A 27,332-nucleotide genomic window follows, 5' to 3' on the forward strand; every position below is an offset into this window, starting at 1 on the left:
TGTTGTGCTTTGTGGGGGGCTGGGGGGGTCACCACCCTCCCGCGAGGGGTGGGGGAGGGCCGCCGGAGCAGCTGGCCGGCGAGGGGCGGGGTCACAGAGCCGAAGTGTGTGTGTTCCAGCGAGGGCGTGTGGGAGGGGAGGGCGCGCGGAGGAGGATCCTGGCTTGCGCGCAGGCGCGAGCAGCGGGTCGGGCCCGAGCCCAGGAAGAAGGCCCTGGGGGAGCGGGGGCGGTGGGCCGGCGGGAGGGCGGGCAGGCTGACGCGAAGGGGGGCGGGGAGCCGCGTCGGCGTCGCCGGGCGCGGGCGATTCGAGGCCGACGCATCCGCGCGTGCGCGCGCCGCGGAGTGTCCGCGTTAGAGGGGAGTGACGCGTGCGCGTTCACGTGCGCCCGGGAGAGCGGTAAGAAACGAAGGGAGGCCTGAAGGGGGTGGGGGTGGAGGCGAGCCGGAGGAGGGGTGGGGGGGCGGCGCCTGCGCAGTGCGCCGCGGAGGAGCTGTGTGTATGTGAGAGTCTGACGGGTTCAAAATGGCGGCGGCTGCTTCAGCGGCTCCTCCTGTGTGAGGGAAACAACACCCCTCCCCGGCGGCAGCGGCGGCGGCGGCGGCGGCTGCGGCTCGCAGAGCACCTTCCCAGCGGCTGGGCCTGTCGCCGCTCCGTCTATCCTGGGCAGGGGGCGCTCCGGGAGGAGGGGCAACGCCAGGGGGCCCATCCCCCGGAATCCCTCCTCTGCGACTGGGGAGTAGCCGGGGGCTCGTCCCGCAGCGCGGAGCCCGGGCTGAGGGGGAGACGCGAGGGGAGCCCGGGCCCCCAGCCCGGCGCGCCGCGCCGCTCCCGCCCTCTCCGCCCCCCGGGGCCGGGGCCCGCGTTCCGGGGGGCCGGGGCGGCGCGGGGAGCCTCGGGCCGGCCGGTCTCAGCTGATCGGCTGCCGCTCTTGGGCTCCGGAGGCGGCCGGGCGGCTGCTCGCCCAGGGCACGGCGAAGAGGGCGCTCCCCGCGGCCGGGGCTGGCCCGGGGCTCGGGCTCGGGCTGCTGACCGCTGGCCCGGGGGAGGCGGGGGCGCCCCGGGCTCGGCGCCGAGGGGTCGCGCTCCCCTCTCCTGACGCCTCTGACTCCCGGTCTCTGAAGCCTGAAGAGGAGGTTTGATTCAGCAACTGTTTCCTCTTTTCCGGGTCGCTCTGACCCTCTCTGGATACTGGGTTGATCCACGGAAAAAAACGAAGACGACGTTTGGGATTTAATTTTTCCTCTCAGTTTTTGGAATCTTTTACTTCTCACTTGGACAAGAACTCACGAGCAAAATCCCCGGTGAGATTCCCCCTCCTAGCCCCCCCACCCCCCCCTGGAAGTTTGGTTCACCGTGTTATCTAAAGTCTTAATGTAAAGTTTCTATTTCTTTTTCCGATGGGTGAACCATTGAAACGCCTTTCCTTCGGGGAGCCCGGCGAGATTTGCCATTTTTCCTCTCCGGCCCTGGCTGCTTTCAGTCCCCGGCGGTCCTCGCCCAGGGGGTGCAAACACGGTTTCTTTCCCTCCCGACTTGGGACAAGGGCTTCCTCTAGGAGGGCTCTGCCACGAACTGCTCTTGGAAACTGTGTCATTGGGTCCTTTGGTCTTGTAGCAGTTTTGAAAGGATGCTATTAACGTGGCTGAAATGTAGTTGCAAAAAGGAAAAAAAAAATTCTGCATTCCCTATGGAAGCCATTATCCTTGAGAATATTTCGAAAAAAAGAAAAACCTTTCTTGGTATTATGGATCGACCGTCGCGCAGATCGGTCGTAATTTTTGGAAAAGATGTATTTTACTTATTTCTGTAGATGGATTCGCTCATTTTATTACTTTATTCAAAAAGATCTAATGGAATTTTTGTCCCTGGTTTGCAACTCTCTTGAATTTGTTTCAGAGTTGTACACATCTTGTGTTGGGGTGGAGTGTTGGTTTGGGAATGAGAAAGATCCAGGGAGTCTAGGAAGGAAGGCAACGATGGTGTACGGCTTTACTAGGGGGGTATGGGAAATTGTTTGGGAACCTTTCTGTATCCTGATTTTTTTTGTCCTTTTTTAATATAGTCTGCCCTTTTTTCCTTTAATTTCTAATTATCAGTGAGAGAGAGCTAATTTGGTTGGGATCTGGATTTGTTCAGCGCCTGCTTCACCGGGTCAGTTCTCTATAGATGCAAGTCTCCCCCCCAACACGTTTGTTGTGTTTTTTTTTTTTCTACTACTGCCATCAAAGGGAGGCTTGCTTATTGTAATCCTGTGGGGAAGAAACAGTGGTGTGGCCCATCCACAAGGAACTGAAACCAGCATCATCTCCTTTTGCCTAGGCCTCGGACAGTTGTAACGTGATTAACGTTGGTCATGGCATGGAAACACTTGCCCCAGAGCAGAGGGGTCCCAAACTGATGAAGAGGAACCAGATTTGTCAGAGAGCCTTTAACTTACACGAATCTTAAATACTTCTTTCTGTGAAAAGAAAGCTTGAGTTTGGGGATGAGTTCTCATCTCTGCTCATATCATTATTCTTTAGTGTTGCAACCTGGTTCCTAAGGAGGAAGAGGAAGGCAGCCCTGGAGTGGTTTCTTTACAGTAATTTCAACAGAGGAGTGAGAGATGGAACCCGAAGAAGAAAGGATTCGTTACAGCCAGAGATTGGTTAGTATTTTATTCTCTCTCTCTCTCTCTCTCCCCCCCCCCCTTTTTTTTTTCTTCAATTTTGAAGCACAATAACTATTTTGTTTCCATTTGTGAACCTACTGTGATTAAAACTTTTCAGGTGGCTTTTCTGTATACCAGAGGAGAGATGATGTATTAATATCTCATTTGGTTTTTAGGCCAAGCAATTAGAGCCTTAATATTCATCCTGTTTGGAAATGGACTTATATGTAACCTTAACTTCTATAGAAACTGTTGTAAATCAAAGGATTTTGTGGATTACATCATGACAGGGATTACTAATTTTGCAATACTGACACTGTAATAAATCTGATTAAGTTAGATTAGAATGTAAATTTTAGGGGCAAAACTGAGGAACGTTAGTTCTGTATCATTTTTGTAGATTATGGTATGTCAGGATTTGTGGCTTTGAGCTGGGAAGTAGAACTATGGATTTCTATTTTTAACACAGGTAACACTGATAGGTTTAGAGGGTTGGTGGGGATTGATTGAGAAAGGGTAGAATGCCAGAAGTTCTGTATTTTGTATTTTGGGAAGGCAGTATGAGATATATCTTGTTGAAAGAAATTTTTACTTAGTAATGATTTGGAGGGAATTTGCTTATATGTGCCTATGAATATTTGCTCCTTTAAGCCCTATTTTCCTCTCAAAGTTTCCCTATTGGAGTTCAAGAATTTGATTTTTGTATCCCCTAGTCAAAGAGAACTTTATTAATATTCTCACCGTATATTCATTTGAGAAATTTGAATTTGTGTCTTTAGAGTAAGGTATGGGGAGAGCCAAAGAATTGTCTGTATCATGTGAAATTTGGTGAACTGAGAGACCTAGAAGATTACTAAAGGAATTATGGTGGTTTTCTTTGGCTCTGTGTTTTAGACTGAGTTTGGAGGAAAACAGAGTGATTCTGTAATCATTCTCTGATGATCTCCACTCTTTTTGAAAAAAGGCTACTTTGTTTAAACGTGACTGTTAGAAAGGTGTGGAGTGCATTGACAAGTATATCCAGCAGGCATATGTTCTGGCAAGACTTATTCCAGAGATTTGCCTCTTGTCTCCCAAAGCATGTATTGAGAATATAGTTCTTTAACATTTAGAAATAAAGTACGGTTCTTTAACTTTCAGAAATAAACTACGTGTGTCAGTAGCGAAATTTTGTATGCTTAAGGTTTATTTTTGTTTTGATATTTCTTAAACTTTTCTTTGGGACCACAGAAGAAGAACAAGGATGCTGCAGAATTCTCTTCCCAGGTGGTTATTCCCAGCTATATGGGGAATCATTTTTATCATGTCAGGCTTGTAGAATTGTTGAGCTTATTTTAAGATCAACAATACATTGTTTATGTATTGTTACATAAATACTAGAGGGATCTTGGATCTTGGGATCCAGTCTTTCAAAGGAAGAGCCTTTCATTCAGCCAGAAAAAGTTCATATTTTTTAACAAGGTAGGGAGGTAGTGGTAAGGAAATCCAGGGAATCTGTGACTTTTGTCCTGGTAAGATGATTTTTTAATTGTAAAGTGATTGCCACCTGTTGCACACATTAACCCTTTCCATATCTAGCATATTTTTTCTTTTGGTTCATGTGCTGTTGTAGCAGTGTTGTATTAGAGGGTACATCAGATATTTGGTGGGGATCTTTACTTGGAATTTTGGGTAATTCTGAAGTTTAGGATGACTGATGTCTGTTTTTCTTTCTAAGATTACATGACAAAATTATATCTGAAGTGTAAATTCCTTCTGTATCATAACTTTTGATAAGAGCATATTGGCAGCTTATTTGAGTGACAAGTTTGCCTACCAAACTTTTAATGTCTGTCTCTGTGGTGAGTTCTCATGTTACATTGATAATGGCTAATTTTTATAGTAGTTAACTGTTTTTTAACACTGTCTGTCTTTAAAGGAGGTCAAAGTGTAGAACTTACTTTTGTTTTGCAGTTATTGGCCATAGAACCTAAAGTTTGAAAGAGAGACAAACGACAGGTTTACTTACTTAGCTTAGTGATTAAAATTTGTGTGGTCTCATACAATATATATTTGTCAAATTGAATTGAATTACTTAGTACGTTGATTATAGTGTTATTAAATGTTACTTAATGTTGTTTTAGGGGATAAAACCTAAATGGACGTCCCTTGTGATATACCTCCAAAATAGCCTCTTGAGAGAGAAAATGGTATCAGTATTAAAAGTCTGAGTCCAGACTCATTTTGGAATGACTTTTTTGTATTCAGGACCTTTTACCTATCAAGAAAAAAAAAGTTGTATTCTTACTAGTAAGAATACTATTAAAAATTGAATAAATCATTTTAATGCTTCTTACTGAGATAGCTATTTCAAGTGCACAGGCTAAATTTGGTAAATTTTGATATGTTTATATCAACTTTGTGACAGGTCATTTTTTAAAGTCAGAAATAGCTAGTTAAAAAAAAAATGGCTTGCCTCTTGCCAAACTTTATTACATGTAGAAGAGAATTTTACCTTTGAAGTTGGTGTATATGTATGGATTTGGGGCATAAGCTCTACTTTCTGGAACTAGAATGCTTGTTTTGCAGTGTGGGAAATGAATGATGTTTTACTATTTTTAAGCAAGACATAGTTTTGTTTTGTTTTTTAATGAAAAGATTAGTAGTTTTGTGTATAGAGTCCTAGAACAAAGCCAGACAGATCTCTAAGGCAAGTTGATGTACCTGGAAAGGGTATTCAAGTGAGAGGGATAGAAGCTTCAGCTTCGGCAATGGGTGGGTATTTGGTTGTCCTGAGGTAAAGAGGATTTATTTCTGTATTTTTAGTAAATTTAGATGGAGGACCTAATTGAGAAATATTGACAAGTACTAAAGATGGAACTTCTTTTTTTCTTCATTTGATTTCAGCAGCTAAAGTGTTGGAGTAGGTTTAGATGTTTGTTTCTATCCATGTATATTTAAGTATTGATTTGTAGGGAATATTCAGCATAATATCTTACAGTTACTTAATCTAAAATGTTAATTAGATCCTTAGCAGTTATAATTGATGATCTTTTAGGTTTTTGAAATCATACCAATTCTGAGTAATCCTTATTGCATAGAAAATCAAGGGCAAAATAGCATGCATCAAAGTGCTTACGTTAATATTTCTATGCTATGTAGTATCGTTTTAACTTGGGACTTTTTTCATTTTTTTTTGGAAAAGATGACCTTTGTTATATATTTTAATACACTGGACTATGATATGTGCCCTTAACTTGTTAATATATTGTACATATCATTAAATTTAGTATGGAAAAAATTCATTAGCTCCTGCCAAAGGCAATTGTAGAAACAAATGGACACCTAAATCAATGTAAAAGAAAGTGAAGACAATATACTTCAGGGTAAAAGAAGTTATGTAACCTGAATATTTGTTTCTCTTGAATTCACCTAAGTTTACTAGTGTTATCTGAAGGAGAGATGTTGATTTTCTTGAGAATTCAGTTTGATTGTCAATCTTGATGATGAGATTAAGAGGTTTTCTAAAGGATGTTATACTATTAGAGGTTCAATGCTGTTTATTTCTTACATATGTTTTTCTTTGAAATAGCTAAATCATTTATCTTTTGTAAGAAACTGGGGCACTGAAGCCTAATGATACTCTCACCATTCTTTGGGTTACACTTAAAAATTGTCTTCTCAGATTCAGCAGCAATTACCAGATTATCCCTTTTACAAACAGTCCCACTTTGAATGACCCCACTCTCAGTAAGGTCTTTCTGACCAGGAACGGACTAGGCAAAATAAAATCCTAGTTTTAAGCCGTATTTTCCCTAGCATGAAAATGTCATATTGTTAACAATTAGAAAATAATTATAGGTGGTCTAAATTGTTGAATTTGCTTATTTATAATTATTTCATTAGACTTAACCTTCAATCTGTGATGGTGGAGGAGTACATTGTTCTGAGTGTTGCAGCCTCCTTCCTGATGATGTAGGAAAAACTTGTTGCCCATTTTTGGGTGATTCAAAATGCATATAATGAGGGAGCTAATTCTTTATTCTTATGCATCAATCTTCCACAGTAAGCTACATTTTGGGGACCCATAATGAGGACTGTATTTAAGCCCTATCACTTTCTCTTGTTTTATTTTGCTGAGCACTAATCATTATCATACTTGTTTGTTTTGTTTGTGCGTATCTCTCCTTTGGAGTGTAAGCTCCTTGAGAGTTGGGACTTTGTTTTGTTTATGGTATATACTGGTTGCTTCGAATAGTGTCTGACACATAGAAAGTGCTCAACAAGTAGCCTCAAAAAAAGAGAAAGTACTCCATCTACAACATAGAAAGTGCTTAATAAGTATCTGTTGATACTGTTGAAAGCCCTGATAAATACTTTTCTTTGCTACCAGTTTCTTGAGGGCCAGCAATAAGTCACTGGAATGGAGGAGAGTTTGTATGTAGGGATGAGCAAAATATCTGGGTATTAGGTCTTGCAGTGTGCATAGAACCAGAAGCTTTAAGCTATGACAGAAAAAATTTATACTTAACACACATGCCAGATGAACACATTTATAGTATTTGGGCCATTAAAACCAATGAAAAAAATGTCTAGTTAACTTTAAAAGCTCAGTCTGAATTTTAAGTTCTTCCCTTAATCCTATGTAAATCTTCTGTTTCAAGGTTTTTGCTGGCTTTTAGACAACTTAAAGTTGTGAAGTTGCTAGTGATGGTGTTTGTGTTATTCTCAAGTCTTCGTTTTGGCCATTAAGCAAGACAAATAATTGATACATTTACTGTATACCATACAGAGAAACATGCCATTATTTTATATCTTTAAAATTTTTCTTCTTGGGGTGCCTGGGTGGCTCATTTGGTTAAGCAGCTGACTCTTGGTTTCAGCTCAGGGTCCTGAGATTGAGCCCTGCATCAGGCTCCACATTCAGCGAGGAGTCTGCTTGTCCCTTTCCCTCCCCATCTGCCTCCTCCTACCTCTAAAATAAATAAATAAAATCTTTAAAAAAAATTTTTTTTCTTTGTAAACGGCCTTGACTAGGTTTCATTAATTTGCTCTGTGTAATCTCATTTTTGGAATAATACTATATTGTCACATTGTGGTTTTACATCAATTCAGTATTTATGTGCTGAGTACGAGGCTAGGTTCTCTCATACACATTATCTTGTTTAATTCTCAAAACTGGCCTGTAAGGTAGATGGTACAGTTTTAAATTTTAATTTTTTTTATTATGGAAATGGAGTTTTTGGTCTGTGACTTGCCCAAGATCACCAAGTTGGTGAGGGGTGGAACCAGACCTTGAACCCCATGTTTCTTGTGTTATTTCATACAGAAAACAAATGATACCCATTTCTGTTGTAGGAAGTTGCAGACTGAGTGCTTTCTCTTTTTTTGAGGCTACTTTTAAAATTTCTTCCCTTACAGATGTCTGCTTAACATCCTAAATGAGATAGCTACAAATATTTGACAGCCAGTGTTTCATCATGTTAGAAAAAGGTGGCACATTCTTTTTGTGAACTTTGAACTTATTGCACTTGATCTATTAAAACAGCAGTATTTGTGTATATGTCCAGCTTTTTATTTATGCATGTCACTCATATCATTGTTTTCTGTTTTAAATTTTAGGTTCTTGGGGGTTTTCTCTATCTGTGAGTACTTGGTAAAAACTTAAACCATAAAAAAAGGCAGCAGATAGTGACCAAGCGAGTGGTTTTGGCAAATACAGTGGTGAAGGCCTCCTTCAGGTAGGTAGAGAGGAGGAGGGAAGAGGGTGGCCTTGCAGGAGGTAAAGACAGCATAAGCTTTACTATGGAATGGGATGCTTATAAGGCCTAGTCTGAGGACATTCATTAGATTCATAGGACTAAAGTAGAAGATTTGTTTTGGGAGGCACTGTTGATAATATTGGGAACACATTTTAAACAATTATGAAGGCCAGGTATGGAAAATGGAGAGTCATTGGAAGTTGTGGTTTGTTTTTAATCAAGTAGTAATTTGATCAAAGTGGTGTTTTAGGAATAATATTTTTGCAGTTTCAAGTCAGGGATGTGTCCAAAGGAATATTGAAATAAGTTCTCTCTTAAGGTATTAGGTACCTGATCTCTAGGGCAGTGGTTCTTGAAGTGTGGTTTCCTCACCAGCAGCTTCAGCATTATCTGGGTATCTGGGAACATGTTAGAAATGCACATTTGGGGGGCCCTGCCCTGTATTTGCTGAATCAGAAACTCTGGAATTGGGGCCCAGCAATCTGCATTTTAACAAGCCAGGTGATTCCATTACATGCAGAAGTTTGAGAACCACTGTTCTGGGGTACAGTTAGTAGAAATGGAAAGGAAGGGAAAGTGAAGGACTGACAAAACTTGCTGACTGATGGATAACAGCATGTTATGGAAAAGAGTTCTTGATTGAGGATCATGAGTGCTGAGTCCTAGTGTCAACTTTATCACCAGCTGTTTTGAACAAGAGAACTGACCTGTCATGGAAGGAGTTGTACTTAGTGATTTCTGAGGATTTTGGAGACAAATGAAGAATTAAGGTGGACTCTGGGATTAAGTCTGCATTATCAGCAAGATCAGGAGGGAGTTTTGAAAAGGTGAGGAGAAGACATTGGGTGGATGTTTTAGAAAAGTGGAACAGATTACTTAAAGCAGGGGTTCTCAACTGGGTGTGATTTTTTGCCCCCTTGGGATATTTGGCAATATATGGAGACTTTTTTTTTTTTTTTTTGAGACATTTTTGATTGTCAGACTAGGGGAGTACTACTGGTATTCTAGTGAGTAGAGGCTAAGGATGCTTCTAAGCTATCCTAAATGCACAGGTCAGCCCCCCACAGCAGAGGGTTATTGGGTCCAAAATGTCAACAATGCGAGATTGAAAATCCCTATTTATTTATTTTTCAACATTTTATTTGTTTATTTGACAGAGAGAGAGACAGCGAGAGAGGGAACATAAGCAGGGGGAGTGGGAGAGGGAGAAGCAGGCTTCCGCTGAGCAGAGAGTCTGATGTGGGGCTCAATCCCAGGACGCTGGGATCATGACCTGAGCCGAAGGCAGACGCTTAACGACTGAGCCACCCAGTCACCCCTGAAAATCCCTATTTAAAGAGAAATACCCAGTAGATAGGTTCTGTGTATGTTTCCATCCTGGTTTTCTGCTATTAATCTTAGAGTTTTAAGTTTAACACAAAACATCTCAAAAGCACTCTCAGATTCCCTTTCGCAGGGCTTTGCTCAAAGTAAGCATAAAGGGTTTTGTTGTTGCTGTCAAATTTTCACAAAACTAAATGGTATGGAAAATCCTCGACCAAGGTGCAGATTTATTACTCCTTTTAACTTATCCTAAAGCAACTTACTTGGATAACCAAAGTAAGTATTCATTGTATTGATTACAACAAGAAATTTCCTTTTGCTATTCTCTCTGAAGGATAGAAAAATGAGTTAAAAGTTGTGGTATTGATGTGAGCAAATATTGACATACAATGAATTGCACTGTAGCTCAATACCCTATGATCATTTTTAAGAAACAACTTCATGAGCGGGTTGTGGCCCTCAGTGTGAATTCAGTATGTAGCCTCAACCTTAATCCATCTCTTTATATCCCTGGATCTCAGAAGTTAGGAACTCTGTCCTGTCAGGGCAGTAATCTGGCCAACACTCTTGCTTCTGACAGTGACCTCAAGAGAATGTAGATTCATAAATATAGTGATCACTTAAAGTACTTTTATAGTTTCCAAAGTACTTCTCTGTTTCTTGTGTCTTTTGATCATCTTAATCTTCTGATCATCATAATTCTGGGGGGTTGCCAAAACTTGAGGTTGGTGCTACCATATTGCACAATTCCAGCAGGTGCCATTCACATATCTTAATCTGCTGGAAGATGCCCTTGGAGTTGTGTGGTGAACAACAACAACAAAAAATTGTGAGCCTTTTTGGGTGGATAAGATAAAGGAAAAGTCACCCCGTATCTTTGAGACAAGGTAGGAAAAAGCCCAATCTGATGGATAATAGTACACATTAATTGAGTATATACTATGTGCCTGGTACTGGCACTTTACACATTTTAACTAACTTAATTGTTGGCAACCCTTTGAGATAGGCTCTATGATTCCCATTTTCTGGTTTAGAAACTGAGGCATAGTACAATTAAGTAACTTGTCTGAGGTTATCCAGTTAAGAAGACAAGGAGGATTCAAAGCGGGTGGTCTGGCTCCCAAGGCTTCTAAGCTATACTGCCTCTTTCTGACTTTGTTGGAGGACAGTTTGTATATGTTTTGTTGATGAACTTTGGGTATTCCCCAGGTAATATTTTCTCATTCAGGAGATTCATTAGCATAAATGTTTTTTAGGTGCTTATACTGTGACAGCTACTTTACTTGGGCCTTACTTTTTATAACTTCCAAATACTGTGGTTTCAAGTACTGCTGAGTGCTTTGAAGAAATTAAGAGGGTGATGAAATACAGTTGACCCTTAAACAAGCGGGGGCTAGGGGCCCTGACCCTCTGCACAGTTGAAAATCCACATGTAACTTTTGACTCCCCCAAAACTTAAGTACTAATAGCATATTTTGACCAGAAGCCTTCCGTAACATACACAGCCAACAAACATATATTTTCTATGTATCGGAAAATATCTGCATGTAAGTGAACCCATGCAGTTCAAACCAATGTTGTTCAAGGGTCATCTGTACTTGTTTGGGTGAGGATTGTTCCTTGAGATTGATGGTTACTAAGGCTGCCTGAGAAGATGGCATTTTGTGACTGAGACCTGAGTGGTGAGGAGCCATTCTTGTGAAGTTCAAGGGCTTAAGGGGACCAGATCTGGGTGAGCAGAGCTCTGGCTAGAGGGACCAGCTAATGCAAAGCCCTGTGGTATGAATGAGAAAATATTACAAGCACTTAACTTTGTGTCAGACACCATGCAAAGCTCTTGGGATACAGTGATGAGTAAGACAGGCATGGTCCCTCTGTTGTGAAGCTTCCAGTCTGGTGGGGAAGTCAGTAATTAAATACTTCTGTTAGTAATGTCAATTATAGTTACGCAAAGGACTACAAAGGTAAATATAGGATGCAGTGAGAATATATGATAAGGTGACCTAATCTAAATTTCAGGAGTGGGAGGAGGCATCAGAGAACGCTTTCTCTGAGAAAGCTTTTAAAACTGAGACCTGAAGGATGCCTAAGAGATAACCTGGCAAGAAGGAAGTGATTAGCATATGTAGAAACCCTGAGGTTGGAAGGAATCTGACCTGTTTGAAGAACCTACCAACCACACAAAACCAAAAAAGCTAGAGTAACCGCAGAGAAGTAAGTGGAGGAGAGAATTAAAATCTTGACAAGGTAGTCAGGGGCCAGGTCAAGTAGGGCTTTATTCTGAAGACGGTGGGAAGGCACAAGTTTAGCAGAGGAGTAATATGCGTGAGCTATTAACAGCTGCAGTATAGAGAAAGGATCGGAGGGAGAGAGAATGGATTTGATGATGCACATTAGGAGGCTATTGCAGTTATTTAGATAAGAAACGATGGAAGTATGGTTGAGAATATGGGTAGTGGAATTAGGGAGGTTTTGAGAAATACTTAGAAAACAAAATCGTAGGACTTTGGTTCCTTGGATGTGTGGGAGGGTGACTTTAAGGGGGTAGCATGTAAGCATGACTCTCAAGGTTTTCTCATGTGCATGGCTTGTGGTGTAATAGTCCTTTTATTGAGAATAGGGCACACTGAAGGAAGAGCAGGTATGGAGATTGAGGGGATGAGCATAAGCTCAGTTTTGAGCAAGTTTGGACAGATTGAATGTGAGGTACTTGTGAAACATCTGGTAGAACTGTTAGAACTGTTGAGTAGGTAGCGGACTATGATTCTGGACCACAGGAAGGGCTTTTTGGCATATACCTCTGTCTTGTTGGCATATGTATGGTAAATGGAGTTGGGTAGACATGGAGTAGCTTACAGAGGGAATGAAGGGGGCCCAGGGAGGTATGAGGAAAATCAAGAGAGTAGTGATGTCTCGGAAGCCAAGGGACTGTGGTAATTACTGTTTATCAAGCACTGTGTTAAGTGTTAGTGTGTTTTTATTCATTTAATGCTTGTAACTATGAAGTAGGTGCTTTCATTATCTCAATTTTATAGATCAGGAAAACGACATAAGAAGGGGCTATATAATTTGTCCCAGACCACCAGATAATAACTGGAGAGGTTATTGGTTTTTGAACCCAGGTTTGTCTGGCTCCAGTTTGTATTCTTAAACAACATTTCATGGTGTATAAAAAAGAGGAGGGGAGTAGTCAGCTGAGGTGGATGCCACCCAGAGGCTGAGTATATTGAAGACAGAGATTCTCATGGGATTTGGCAACATAGAGGTTAATGGTGATTTTAAACATGAGTTTCAGTGCATTTGGAGCAGAAGACATTTTTCAAAATAAGTGTGAGATTAAACAAAGACAGTGAATGAAGAGAAGTTTAAAGAAGTTTGGCTGTGAAGAGAAAAGGGGAGCAGGTCATAGCTGTAAGTTAAAGTGCAGAATCCAGAGAAGGTTCTCTCAGGTTTTTGTTTGTTACATTTTGTTTTAAGTTGAAGAGACCACTGCATTTTTTTTGTTAATGGTGCTATCATCTATTATTCCTTCTTCTGTCATCCTTCATATTTAATCAGTAGCTAAGACTTGATGGATTTCTCATATTCATATATATATTTTTTAAAGATTTTATTTATTTATTTGACAGAGAGAGAGAACGTGAGAGAGGGAACATAAGCAGGGGGAGTGGGAAAAGGAGAAGCAGGCTCCTCGCCGAGCAGGGAGCCCAATGCGGGGCTTGATCCCAGGACCCTGAGATCATGACCCGAGCCGAAGGCAGATGCCTAACCACTGAGCCACCCAGGCGCCCCTCTCATATTCATCTTTATGTAGTTCTCACTACCACTCCAAACAGTTTGGACTCTTAGTCTAGACTATTGTAGTAGCCTCTTCCTTGGATTTTTTTTTGGGGGGGGGGGGATATTTTTACTGTTATTTCTTAATATTGTGCTTCCACGGTTCTGATCATGTTGTTCCTGTCCTCCGTAATATTCCCACTCTGTAAAGTCAGTGGTGGTGTGGGTAACTTTATTCTTAAATTTTTTATTAAGTAAACTCTACCCCTAACGTGGGGCTCAAACTTAAAACCCCGAGATCAGGAGTCATATGTTCTACTGACTCAGCCAGTCAGGCGCTCCTATGAACTTTAACTTTTCATGTGTGGATTAGTGAAAATAAAACTTACCTTTTGGAAAAAAAAAATTCTTTTTTTTTTTAAAGATTTTACTTATCTGTCAGAGAGAACACAAGCAGGGGGGACTGAAGGCAGAGGGAGAAGCAGGCTCCCCGCTGAGCAAGGAGCCCAATGCAGGACTCGATCCCAGGACTCTGGGATCGTGACTTGGAACTGAAGGCAGACGCTTAACCGACTGAGCCACCCAGGCATCCCTGGAAATTGTTTATAAGTGCTTGGTTAACTTGAAGGGTTTTGCCATTGTAGGCGCAAACTCCTTAGCCTGATATTCAGGCCCCAGTTGACTACTACAGTCTTATTAGCTACTCTTTTTTTTAAAGATTTTTTTATTTATTCATTCGAGACACAGAGATAGAGAGAGCATGAGCAGGGGGAGAAGCAGACTCTCCGCGGAGCAGGGAGCTTGATGCGGGGCTCGATCCCAGGACCCTGGGATCATGACCTGAGCTGAAGGCAGACACTTAACCATTTGAGCCACCCAGGCGCCCCTTATTAGCTACTCTTAATTCATATATGTTCCAGCCAAACCAAACTACCTTCTTGGTTTTTTTCTACACACTTGTGCTATCTTGTCTCCCTGTCCCTACCATAGTTCTCATCTTCTAAAGCCCATTTGCAATACTGTTTCCTTAGTGTATTGAAGGCAACCTTTTCTGAATCCTCATATTTTTTTCTCCCTACCTCTCATGGTATCTAACTGGATACAAGTTAGAAAATTTAATTGTTTTTATTATATGCTCCATGAGGACAAGTCATGACTTCCCTGGCACACACATAGCATAATACCATTTATATCATTGAGACTCACATTGCTGGTTGGTTAACTTTTCATGAAGACAAAGTATAGTGTAATAAAATTAATCTACTCCATTCTGTGGTTCAGTGCTGACAGTTATCAGAAGGGTGATGGTTAGGGCGCCTGGGTGGCTCAGTTGGTTAAGCGACTGCCTTCGGCTCAGGTCATGCATGATCCTGGAGTCCCTGGATCGAGTGCTGCATCGGGCTCCCTGCTCAGCAGGGAGTCTGCTTCTCCCTCTGACCCTCCCCCCTCTCATGTGCTCTCTCTCTCTCATTCTCTCTCAAATAAATAAGTAAAATCTTAAAAAAAAAAGAAGGGTGATGGTTAGAACAGAATCAAAGAGAAGGAGAGGCAAGGAACAAAAATTTGCCATATCTTGTTCTGGTCGTTAGAGAAAGGAGGAACAGACTACTCATTTCTTGAGACCATCTAGCTACCCTTGCTCTTATACTGTGTTCACTGGGCCACTTTCATAATGAGTTCGGTTCCCCTGTTTGTTGATGTTGGGAAATGGGCTTCCTGGATAATAGGCATGAGTATTCATAGTCTGTGCTAGGCGTTGTGAAGAAGTTAATTGACAGTCCTTTTGTCTTGCATAGTTGAGTAGTAGCCTACCAAGATCCCTCCTTTGAACTTTAAAAGGACACAAAATGTCCATTTAATAGTAATAGTGTCTACAAACACTCTTCATGCGCAAAGGTTTGAACATGGTGTATAGAATGATAAAGTACCATCCTCCAGACCTTTTTCTTAGGGAAGCATTTCTATGACTAGATCTTCCAGTTATAAATTCTTAATAGTATAGTATAAAATATCTCTTATGCATAACACCTATCAAAATTGCAACTTTATATTTACTATATTTACTTGAATTATTGTTTGATTGTCTGTTTCCCTTTCAGATTGTAAGCATCATTAAAGCCTGCTATGATGCCTTTTCTCACCGTTTTATCCCCATGCTTGGTACAGTATCTGGTCCACAGTAGGTGCTGGATGGATTTTTTTTTTTTTTGTGAATGTGCATCTCTAAAATGCTCTCCCTCCAGCCCTATTCTGTCTTCTTGGTAAGCTCCTAATTATTCTCCAAAGCCCGCAGACATTCTTCTCTTGAGTTCTCCTCAGTTAAATTCCTGAGGCACTTTATTTATTTATTTATTTATTTATTTATCTATAAAGATTATATTTATTTATTTGACAGAGAGAGAGAAAGCACGAGCAGGGGGAGCGGCAGGCAGAGGGAGAGGGAGAAGCAGGCTCCCCGCTGAGCAGGGAGCCCGATGTGGGACTCGATCCCAGGACCCTGGTCTCATGACCTGAGCCGAAGGCAGACGCTTAACCAACTCAGCCACCCTGAGGCACTTTATATGCATTTCTGTTGTGGGATCACTTTGTGTTGTAATTATTTGACCATGAGTCTTTTCATCCAGCTAGAGTAGACTTCTTTAAGGCAAGGATCATGTCTTAATTTAAGTGCTCAGAAAAATGTCTATTGAATTGAACAAAATCTGTTGTGCACTTCTTAAAATACATAAATTTGTATAATATAATAACTGAACTCTAACAATGGGAAGAACCTTAGATTAGTAATCAGGAAGACTGTTATCCAAGCTTTATTTTATTCATCTGCAAGGTCTTTCTCAGTTCTGATAGTTTAAACTAGTTGTTTTCAAAGTGTGCTCCTTAACCACATCATCTGGGATCTTGTTAGAAATGCAGATTCTTAGGTCCTACCCCAGATTTACTAAATCAGAAACTCTGGGAGTGGCTGACTTCAAGAAGCCCACCAGGTGGTTCTGGTAGATGGTAAAGTTTGAGAACCACTGGAATTACTTTAGCAGTTTTTCTGTTTTCTGTGTGTTCCCGAAAACTATAATTAACTACCTTAATTTAAATTTCAGAGCTTAAAAGTTATTTTTAAAGCTTTTCTTCATGTGTTTTCTACCAGTTGAATTTGTGGACATTTTTTAAACTGATCATAGCTGTATAGCCATAGTGTCTGAATCAGAGGCAGTCAGTTCAGAAGTATGTGGAAACTGCTGCTTAATGCTGCTTGCACAAAGCAAAGTATGTGCATGTGTATTTATAGCTGTATGAATGCACCACACACACACATACACACACGTGCTTTTCTCTCTATCAGTGGAAATTTCTCCATGATGAGTGATTGAAGGAAGGGAAAGGTAAAGTACAGGCCTTTATGAGGCCAACTTGAATGAGTGGTATGGCAGAATAAGACATATCAAAAAGTAGAGGTTGCTTTTTTGCAGTAGCAGTTATACATATTCATCTCCTATACCAACGAGCTTATTTAATTTTATTTTTTAATTCACGTATAGTTAACATATAGTATTAAATGAGTTTAAGGTGTACAATATAGTGATTACCAAGGAGCTTTCTTCGCAATAAATATTTGCCTCAGTGTTACCTGCAGCAGGTTGTTGTGGACTGAAAAGTGCTGATTGTTGTTATTCATTGACTTCCTGTAGAGGGAGTTGCACACTTTACTGATAGAAACCATATAATAGCATATCTCAGATGTATATTTTGTGCTTGGCACCATGCTAAGTGCTTCATATGTGGCCCACTTCCACCATTGTTGTTTTGGCTTAGTACCTTGAGTTTAAATTTACTCTCTGTTAAATGGAATCTTTTAGAAATGGAATTCCTAAAAAGAACTCCTTTAAGATACAGTGTTGGTGCCTAGTTGAAAACTTCTAGGATTTAGTCAATAGTATCATTTGTTCCATTTACCTTTTGTACCTTTAGTTATAACACATCTCAGACTTTCTAAATTGAAGAAACCTGTTTTTTTTAGTCTTTCCTTACGTGGAGTTGCTTCTTTTTTTTTTTCTTCTTTAATTATTATAATTGCCTTTCTCCACATCTTTTCTACCTGTTAACTATTTCTTGATGTGGTTATCAAAACTATAAGAATTATCATAAGTTCAGAAATTTTGTTCTTTTTGGTTTTGTGCTCATTCAACAAACATTGTCAGGCTTACTGTTGGTGTTTAATAAATGTATTGGGTATACAGAAATGAATATCTTGTACCCTGTCCTCATACTCTGATAAGAGCCATATAAACAAATAATTATGCTATACTGTGATAAATGAAATTTAGGAAGTACAAAGTACAGAGGCAAGAGAAAGGAGCGAATGACTGAGGAAGAAATTCAAAGAGGCGGTAACTACTAAGTTCGGTATTGGAACATTAAGTATTGTCTAAGCAGGTCAGAGGGCAAGGAAGGAAATTCCAAGCAGAGGAACCAGCATATCCAGAAGCAAATATATACGAAACAGCATTACAAGATCAAAACAGCGTTGCCAGGAGTTGAGTGTTACTGGAACATAAAATGGGAGGGAATCTGAGATGCGAAGAGTCAATCCTGTAAAGTTATATGTACTTTTGCAGTTGGTAATGGGGATACATTAGAGGAAGTGTAAACATGGGGGAGGCTTGATTATATTTCTTATTTATTTGTTTTAATTTATTTTATTGAAGATTTTATTTATTTATTTGACAGAGAGAGACACAGCTTGTGTTCCACAAGCAGGGGGAGTGGGAGAGGGAGAAGCAAGCTTTCCACTGAGCGGAGAGCCTGATGCGGGGCTCAATCCCAGGACCCTGGGTTCATGACCTGAGCCGAAGGCAGACGCTTAACGACTGAGCCACCCAGGTGCCCCTGTTTATTTGTTTTAGAGAGAGAATGAGTGAGCGAGAGTTCAGAGGAGGGGCAGAGGGAGAGAGAGAGGCTTAAGCAGACTGCACTGAGTGAAGAGCCTGACTCGAGCTCAGTCTCATGACCCATCATGACCTGAGCCAAAATCAAGAGTTGGAGGCTCAACCGACTCTGCCATCCGGGTGCCCCTAATTTTGATTTTTTTTTTTTTTAAGATTTATTTATTTGAGAGAGAGAGAGCAGGTGTGCACATGAGGGGACAGGAAGAGGGAGAGAGAGAATCCTCCAGCAGACTCCCCACTGAGTGTGGAGCCCAACGCAGAGCTCAATCCCAGGACCCTGAGATCATGACCTGAGCCCAAACTAAGAGTCAGCCCCTTAACCGACAGAGCAACCCAGATGTCCCTAATTTTGATTTTTCATGTTAATTTTTATGTCTATGGTAGTATATTTAATTCACCTACTGAGTACACTTTATGAAAAACCCTACCCTACCAGAGATTCTTGGCTAATGTCATGAGGTATCAATATAGATTTGGATGACTTTTTATTGGGTAAAATTAGTTCAGAAACCATTTTATTTTAAGTTACTGTATGAATTACTTAATTTTTTTCTAGGCCTTTTACTTTACCCAAGTCAGAGGCTAATCATATAACATTCATTCACTTGGCTTGTGAGCTTTCTCAGTTTATCTCCCTGTGTTCGCAGTGTTACCCCCATGTTGTCTTCTGTGTCATTTATGAAAATATTAGGAACCATCCCAAACATTGTGTTATGGAGGACACAAACAGTTGGGGAGATCCATTTTCTTTATTTCTTCGTTTTTTACCAGTTCTTCATATGGGACACAAAATTATTCCAGATTCTATATTTTAAAAATTCTGGGGGTGCCTTGTTTGTTCAGTTGGTAGAGCATGGGACTTATGATCTCAGGATTGTGAGTTTGAGCCCCACAATGGGTGTAGAGTTTAATTAAAAAAAAAAAAAAAAGGTGGCGCCTGGGTGGCTCAGTCGTTAAGCGTCTGCCTTCGGCTCAGGTCATGATCCTGGAGTCCTGGGATCGAGCCCTGCATCGGGCTCCCTGCTCTGCGGGAAGCCTGCTTCTCCCTCTCCCACTCCCCCTGCTTGTGTTCTCTCTCTCGCTGTGTATCTCTCTCTGTCAAATAAATAAACAAAATCTTTAAAAAAAAAAAAATAAATAAAAATAAAAAAAAAATTGTAAAAATTCTGTACATGGCCTTATTAAAGGTTTTTATAATTCAAATAAATTATATTTTTTGCATTTCTCCCTTTATGGAATCCATGTGGCCATTATAATAGCACATTCAAGAAAGCCCCTCTTGATACTTGTGCCATCTTAAGTCAAGTTAGAACTTTGTACCAGCCGTGAGCCAGACTCCACTGGGTGAAAGTAGAATAGGAATTTCTAATGCCATGGTCAAGTGTGTGTGGTGGTTTTAGATGAAGCAAGACAGCACATCTCTATGCCTCTCAGCCTTCCCTGGGTAAGAACAGCCTTCTCATTTTTCATAGGTTGAGAATTTTCTAATCACCTGATATATCTACTTAATTTGATGATAGACTTAGTTTTAAGACCCATCTGAAGGGGCGCCTGGGTGGCTTAGTCATTAAGCATCTGCCTTCGGCTCAGGTCGTGATCCCAGGGTTCTGGGATCAAGCCCCGCATTGGGCTCCCTGCTCAGCGGGAAGCCTGCTTCTCCCTCCCCCACTCTCCCTGCTTGTGTTCCCTCTCTCGCTGTCTCTTTCAAATAAATAAAATCTTTAAAAAAAAAAAAAAACCCATCTGAAAACAGAAAACTATTGGCTAAAATTTCTCAAACTTGTTCTGTTGTAATAATCATTTGAATGACTGTGTATACCTGCCCATATTAGTAAAATTCATTGGCTTCTGCTAAAGCTCTAATGGGAATAGAATGGCAAGCTGACACATGTCCATTTGAATCAAAATCTGTTCATTTCACAAGCATCTGATAGGTTCATTGCCACAGGACTTTAAACCAGAAGCACTGGCTTAGCTGTGAAATAGCTTCTATTCAGTTTCTGAAAAGAAGTTCCTTTGGGTATAATGCTTTTTTATATGCTGTTAAAGTCTAAAAATAGTTTATTGGCTAGTTGTACTAAGGGATTAATTGATATTAAAAAGATTCTAGAATTGTAATTAAATACAGGGATAATACAAAAGACTTGAGAAAAATTCGAATAAGATTTTCCCATGGGTAAAATTTTCTTTACCTTTTTCCATACTGATCAGTCTTTTGGAATGTAATAGTGATGACTCTTCCACAATTTATTAATGTTTTTGCTTCCCTCAACTTCGATAGAATCAGTATTTTTAAGAGGACTTTCCCCCCTCTAGTGATAAAAGTTACGTATGCCTGTTGTGAAAAATACAAGAAAGTCATTCATCCCAAACTTAACCAGCATCACCATTTTAGCATATCTTCTAGTTTTTTCCCATGCATAAAAGTATTTTTATGTACCTGAGATTATGCTTGATATAATTTTATATCATTCTGAATTTATCACTGTCATTTACATGTCACTAAAAACTCTTGTGAAAGTTTACACTGTGGACTCCTCTAGTTTATTTGCTCATTTTTCTGTCATTGGGCATTAGGTTATATTCACTTGGGAGGGGCATTCAAAAGAAAAACACAGTGAACTTAATTATGTATTTGTTTTTCTTTGTTTCTGAGTATATCCTTGTTCCTTAGAAGTGCAGTAATTGAGGTTATAAACATTAAAAAACTTATGGAAAAATTTAAATGTGCACAAAGTAAACAATGGTGTAATGAACTGTATACTTAATCACCAACTGCAAAAATCATTGACATAAGGAACTCTTCTTTCATCCATGTCCTCCACTCCCTCTCAGTTATTTTGAATTAAATCCCAGATGCGTTTATTTATTTCATCTATAAATACTTCAGTGTTATATATCTAAGTTTTTAGTAAGTCAGTAGTAAAAGTAAAACTTACTATTTGTGAAGTATAATGCACATAACAGAAAAGAACATAAAACATAAACTTATTATAGTTCAGTGAATGATCACAAAATGAATACCCTTGTAGCTACCACTCAGTCAAGATTTGGAATTGCCACCACCTCAGAAGCTTCCTCATGCCCTCTCCCAATCACTAGTTTGTTTTTCTTCCCCAGGGGAGACTTCTAGCACTGTAATTAGTTTTACTTGATTTTGAGCTTTTAAGAAATGAAATAATATAGTGTATTCTTTTGTGTCTGGCTTGTTTTACCCAACATTGTGAGATTCATTCATGATGCTCTGTAATACAAAGACTTTAAAAGCATGGCCACATTACCAGTGTCACAGTAAAACAATGAACAATTTCTTTCTTTTTTTTTTTTTAGATTTTATTTTTAAGTAATCTGTATACCCAGTGAGGCTTGAACTTATAACCCTGAGATCAAGAGCCGCATGCTCTACTGACTGAGCCAGCCAGGTGCCCCTGGACAATTTCTTAATATCTTTATTATTCAAATTTCCCAAATCTTTTTTTTTTTTTTTTTAAGTGTTTGGTTATCTCATTTTTCAGACAAGGTCCATCCATATGTTTTGTATGTTGCTATGTGTCTGACATCTCTCTCTCTCTTTTTTTAAAGATTTTATTTATTTATTTGACAGAGAGAGACACAGTGAGGGAGAAACACAAGCAGGGGGGTGGGAGAGGGAGAAGCAGGCTCCCCAGTGAGCAGGGAGCCCGACGCAGGGCTCGATCCCAGGACCCTGGGATCATGACCTGAGCCGGAGGCAGACACTCAACAACTGAGCTGCCCAGGCGCCCCTCTGAAGTCTCTCTTAACCTATAGGTCGCTTCTCCCCCTTTTTCTTTTTCTTTTCTGGTGGAAAAATGTGGTCACTTGTCTTATAGAATTTCCCACTTTCTGGATGTTGCTGATTGTATATCCATGGTGTCATTTTTTAAAAAATTGAGATATATGTAATGTACATTAGAATGCACAGATCTTGTGTTCAGTTTGGTGAGTTTTGGCAGTATAGTCGTTATTCAAAACAGTATACAGAGAACATTTCCATCTCAATGGAAAGTTCCCTTGTGCCCATTTGCAGTTAGTGTCCCTTTCCATCCCTGTATCTGACTCGTATCATCATAGATAGGTTTTCCCATTTGGTGTTCATATATACGTGGAATTTTAGCAGGTTCTCTTCTGGGAGGGGCTTCTTTCATGTAATACTATGTTTTTGAGATTTGTCCATGTGTTTTCATAGTTTGTTCCTTTTTATTGCTGAATATATTCTATTGTGTATGTATAGCACGATTTGTTTATTCTCTTTTTGGTGGACATTTAGGTTTTCTGTTTGGGGTATTATGAATAAGGCTGTGATAAATATTCTTATGCAAGTTGGTATGGACCTGTTTTCATATATGAAGCCGTAATTGCTAGGTCATATGATAAATATATGTGTAACTTTAGAGATTGTTAAACTCCTAAAGTGCTATTCCATTTTATACTCCACCCCACCAACAATGTATGAGAGCTGCCCTTGCTCCATATACCTGAGAGCATTTGTTTTTGTTTTGTTTTTTTAAGATTTTATTTATTTATTAGAGAGAGAGGGAGTGAGCAAGCACGAGCAGGTGGAGGGGGCAGAGGGAGAAGCAGACTCCCCGCTGAGCAGGGAGCCCAATGTGGGACTCTGGCATCATGACCTTAGCTGAAGGCAGATGCTTAACCAACTGAGCCACCCTGGTGCCCTCATTTGGTTTTTGATATTGGCCATGCTAGCGAGTATGAAGTAGTATCTCATTATTTTAATTTGTATTTCTCTGATGGCTAATGATGTTGAATGCCTTTCCATGTGCTTATTGGCCATTTGTATATCTTCTTTGATGAAATGTCTATTCAGATCTTTTGCCCCCCTTTTTATTGGTTTGTTCATCTTTTAATTGTTGATTTGTAGATTCTTTTTTTTTTTTTTTTAAGATTTTATTTATTTGACAGAGAGAGACACAGCGAGAGAGGGAACACAAGCAGGGGGAGTGGGAGAGGAAGAAGCAGGCTTCCCGCGGAGCAGGGAGCCCGATGCGGGGCTCGATCCCAGGACCCTGGGATCATGACCCGAGCCGAAGGCAGACGCTTAACGACTGAGCCACCCAGGCGCCCCTGTAGATTCTTTATATATTTGGATACAAGTTCTTTCTTAGATGTATGAGCCACAAATACGTTTTCCAGTCTGTAACTTGTCACTTTATATATTCTTTTAAAGATTTTATTTATTTGACACAGAGAGAGACAGCTAGAGAAGGAACCCAAGCAGGGGGAGTGGGAGAGGGAGAAGCAGACTTCCCGCTGAGCAGGGAGCCCGATGTGGGGCTTGATCCCAGGACCCCGGGATCATGACCTGAGCCGAAGGCAGACGCTTAACGACTGAGCCACCCAGGCGCCCCCACTTTATATATTCTTAATGCTATATTTTGGTGAGCAGAATTCTTTTTTATCATTCTTTTGCTTTTATGGCTTGTTACATGCTTTTAAAAATTTGATCCTAGAGACAACCTCTTGAGGGGGAATATGGTAGTGTCCTCATTTTGCTCATTAGGAAATAAAGGCCTGAAGAGGTAAAGAGACTTGTCTTAAAGTTATATAACTATTAAGCTGTAGAGCAGGGCGCCTGGGTGGCTCATTTGGTTAGGCGACTGCCTTCGGCTCAGGTCATGATCCTGGAGTCCCAGGATCGAGTCCCACATTGGGCTCCCTGCTCGGCGGGGAGTCTGCTTCTCCCTCTGACCCTCTCCCCCTCATGCTCTCTCTCTCAAATAAATAAATAAAATCTTTGAAATGAAAAAAAAAAAAAAGTTGTAGAGCAAAGACGAAACCAGGTCTTTTCAGGTTGAATTTCTTTCCATTACACTACATTCTCCCTTTCTCTTTTCCCATTAACTGAAAATGATACTGTGCTCAGCTATTTTCTCTTAAGAGTTCTGTGCCCTCTTTTACTTTGGGCCTTTGCATATGCAGTTCTTCTGAATTGAACACATTTCCTCCTCTCTTTAATTCTGTTTATCATTCAAGTTTCAGCTTAGATGTTAGTTATATCCTTTAGGAAATTTTTGACATCTCCCTCCTTTCCTGCTAGATAAGGTTCTCCGCTTCTCTTTTCTGCAGATAGCAAAATATAACCCGATTGTCTTTCTACTTATTCTCTATAGATTCTGAGGGCAGGAGCCATGCCACACTTAGTAACCAGCATATTGACAGTGTCTGGCACATGGCAGATGCTAAAAAAATGTCATTAATTCAATTAAATATAATTCCTTCCTGGGGCACCTGGCTGGCTCAGTTGGTGGAGCATGGGACTCTTGATCTCAGGGTCCTGAGTTCAAGTCCCATGTTGGGGGTAGAGATTACATAAAACAATAATAATAAAGTACCTTAAAATAAATACATACATACGTACATAAATACATAAATAAATTTCTCTCCCTGACTACTTGTGATAATTTTTTTTGTACTGTGTACTTAAACCAAACCCTATCATGGATTTAATTTAGCATTTTTGTGTAGCATTATGAGGTTCCATTTGTGATTGTTGAATCCCTGGAAGGATAACATATTTTAAAGTAAGGGTTACAAAAATTATTTTTTATTCCTAATATACGTAGGAAGTGTTTAAAATTATTGAATTTGAATATTTGACTAGCTCTAGGAAGTTTTCTTTACCCATCTACTTTTTTTTTTTTTTTTTTAGGGAGCTTGAGAGCGAGCGGGGCAGGGGAGAGCAAGAGAGAGGGGGGAGAGGGAGAGAGAATCTTAAGCAGGCTCCACGCCCATCATGGAGCTTAATGTGGGGCTCGATCTCATAACCCTGAGATCATGATCCGAGCCAAAATCAAGAGTCAACACTTAACGGACTGAGCCACCCAGGCCCCCCCCCCGTACTTAATTTTTATCCTTTCACTTTTACTACTGATATTGTCTTAAAACTTCAAAGTTAAACTGTATAATTGCCTGAATGATACTACATCTGAAAAACTAATTTCTGAATTTCATAGCTACTGTTTTTGTCTTTGAACAGCAGGCATTGACTCCGTCTTTCATTCCTGAAGAATAGATCCTTAAAAAGTAACTTGAAGAATTTATCGAAGTTGACAAGTGTTCTGTGGTTAGATTAAAAAATATTCTTAGGAAACATACACTTAAGTATTTAGGGGTGAAAGAGCCATGGTATATGCAACTTACTACTCTTAGATGGTTTGGGACTAAGTGAGAAAAAAATATATATACATAACCCCCCATATATATCCACATATATATGTACCGGCAGTCTTCACTTTGCATGGTAGTGTGGGGCTATAAAAATTACCATGCAAGCTGAAACCACACAAGATGATCAACGGGAAAAATTATGAAGTGACCTTTTAAATTTTTTGTTAAAATATTAAAAAACTATTTCATTGTTGGTTATAAATGTATGAGGAAATGAAAAAGTAGTAAAACTGATATTTGGTGTACTTCTTTATTTAGGTACACTAATTTAAAGGATTAGAAACATTGAATATTAAAGTGTTTTAGGGGCACCTGGCTGGCTCATGCAGTAGAGCATGTGACTCTTAATATCTGAGTCATGAGTTCAAGTCCTGTGTAGGGCGTGGAGCCTACTTAAAAAGCAATCAGTCGGGGCACCTGGGTGGCTTAGTTGTTAAGTGTCTGCCTTCGGCTCAGGTCATGATACCAGGATCCTGGGATTGACTCCCACATCGGGCTTCTTGCTCAGCAGGGAACCTGCTTCTCCCTCTGCCTGCTGCTCCCCCTGCTTGTGCGCGCGCTCTCTCTCTCTCTCTGACAAATAAATAAATAAAATCTTTAAAAAGTAATAATAATAAAAGACATTAAAAAACATATTGAGTAGTTTAAGTAGTGCTTGCCTGCTCTTGTCATATAACTTACAATGTGGAGCAAATATCTTTTGGATGCCATGGCTTTTATCATTAATCCTTTGCACTTTGAGTGTCATGTAATATCTTTGAGAGTTTTTGTTGTTTTTTTTTTTGCTGGTGTCACTTCCTCTGGGACATCTTCATCCTTGTTGTCGTAATCACTTTCCTTATTTGTGTTGAAAACTTTGCCTGTACTAAGTTCCTCTGATGCATATAACTCCATTTATTTCCTATTCAGATTTTACTTCCAGTATTATCACTTTTCATTTCTTTGCTTTCTTTTCTTTTTTTAAGTAGGCTCCATGCCCAGTGTGGATCCCAGTGCAGGGCTTGAACTCAAGACCTGAGTTGAGATGAAGAGTCAGATGCTCAACCAACTGAGCCACCCAGGCACCCCTCATCTTTGCTTCATTTTCATCTTTGTAGGCCAATTCTCTCTCTTGATTGTCCATTTTTGTAAATGGGTTTATCACTGGTAGACTAGGAGGTAACACAACTACACGCTGTTTACTGTTTGTATGTACAGAACTGAAAAACATGGCCAGTGACTCATCACTAACAGACTTTGAAAGAAGTGATGAGATTGGTTACTGATCATGATGCACATCTGTTGTGGACTGAGGAACCCACAGTAAAGTTTATATTTTATTCAACTACTCACAGTTTATATACCATGGTAATTAAAATTTGAAGGATGTTTTTGGGGGACTGATGTTACTTAACTGTGGTAACTGAAATTTGTGCATATTGGGAGTATGCAAAACCAGTACTACCAGTATAAAGAGCATGTACAAATGAATACAAATGCTTTGATCTTTATAATGTTAGAAAAATTAACTCCTTGCAGGAAGATTTATGTTATTGTATTCATTTTTACTGACTTGTAGCTATGGTTTACAGGAAGAATCAGATGAGACTATATGTATATAAAAATCCTTTGTTAACCATGACATATCATAGAGAACGAATGTGTGTTATGGTTGGGCAACCTACATATAATAGCTCTAATATGCCAGGTGGT

General features: G+C 40.1%; 1 protein-coding gene across 3 annotated transcripts in view; it reads left to right on the forward strand.

Annotated features, from left to right (window-relative positions):
- The first annotated feature begins 491 nt into the window (after positions 1-491).
- Positions 492-27,332, forward strand: part of KDM2A (lysine demethylase 2A) — a 110,827-nt gene continuing 83,986 nt past the window's right edge. The window contains exons 1-3 of one of the 3 annotated variants that reach the window (XM_032414491.1): positions 492-1,304; positions 2,526-2,650; positions 8,255-8,373. Coding sequence is in view for 2 of the 3 variants with exons in the window: in XM_032414489.1 (XP_032270380.1) it covers positions 15,708-15,755 (48 nt within the window). In the remaining variant the exon portion in view is untranslated. Of the gene's footprint in view, positions 1,305-2,525; positions 2,651-8,254; positions 8,374-14,954; positions 15,756-27,332 lie in introns of those variants that run through there. The other 2 variants (XM_032414490.1, XM_032414489.1) reach the window with 2 other exon arrangements.

The sequence above is a fragment of the Phoca vitulina genome, unplaced genomic scaffold (genome assembly GCF_004348235.1).
Source record: "Phoca vitulina isolate PV1807 unplaced genomic scaffold, GSC_HSeal_1.0 scaffold16, whole genome shotgun sequence".
In the NCBI taxonomy this organism is placed as follows: domain Eukaryota; kingdom Metazoa; phylum Chordata; class Mammalia; order Carnivora; family Phocidae; genus Phoca; species Phoca vitulina.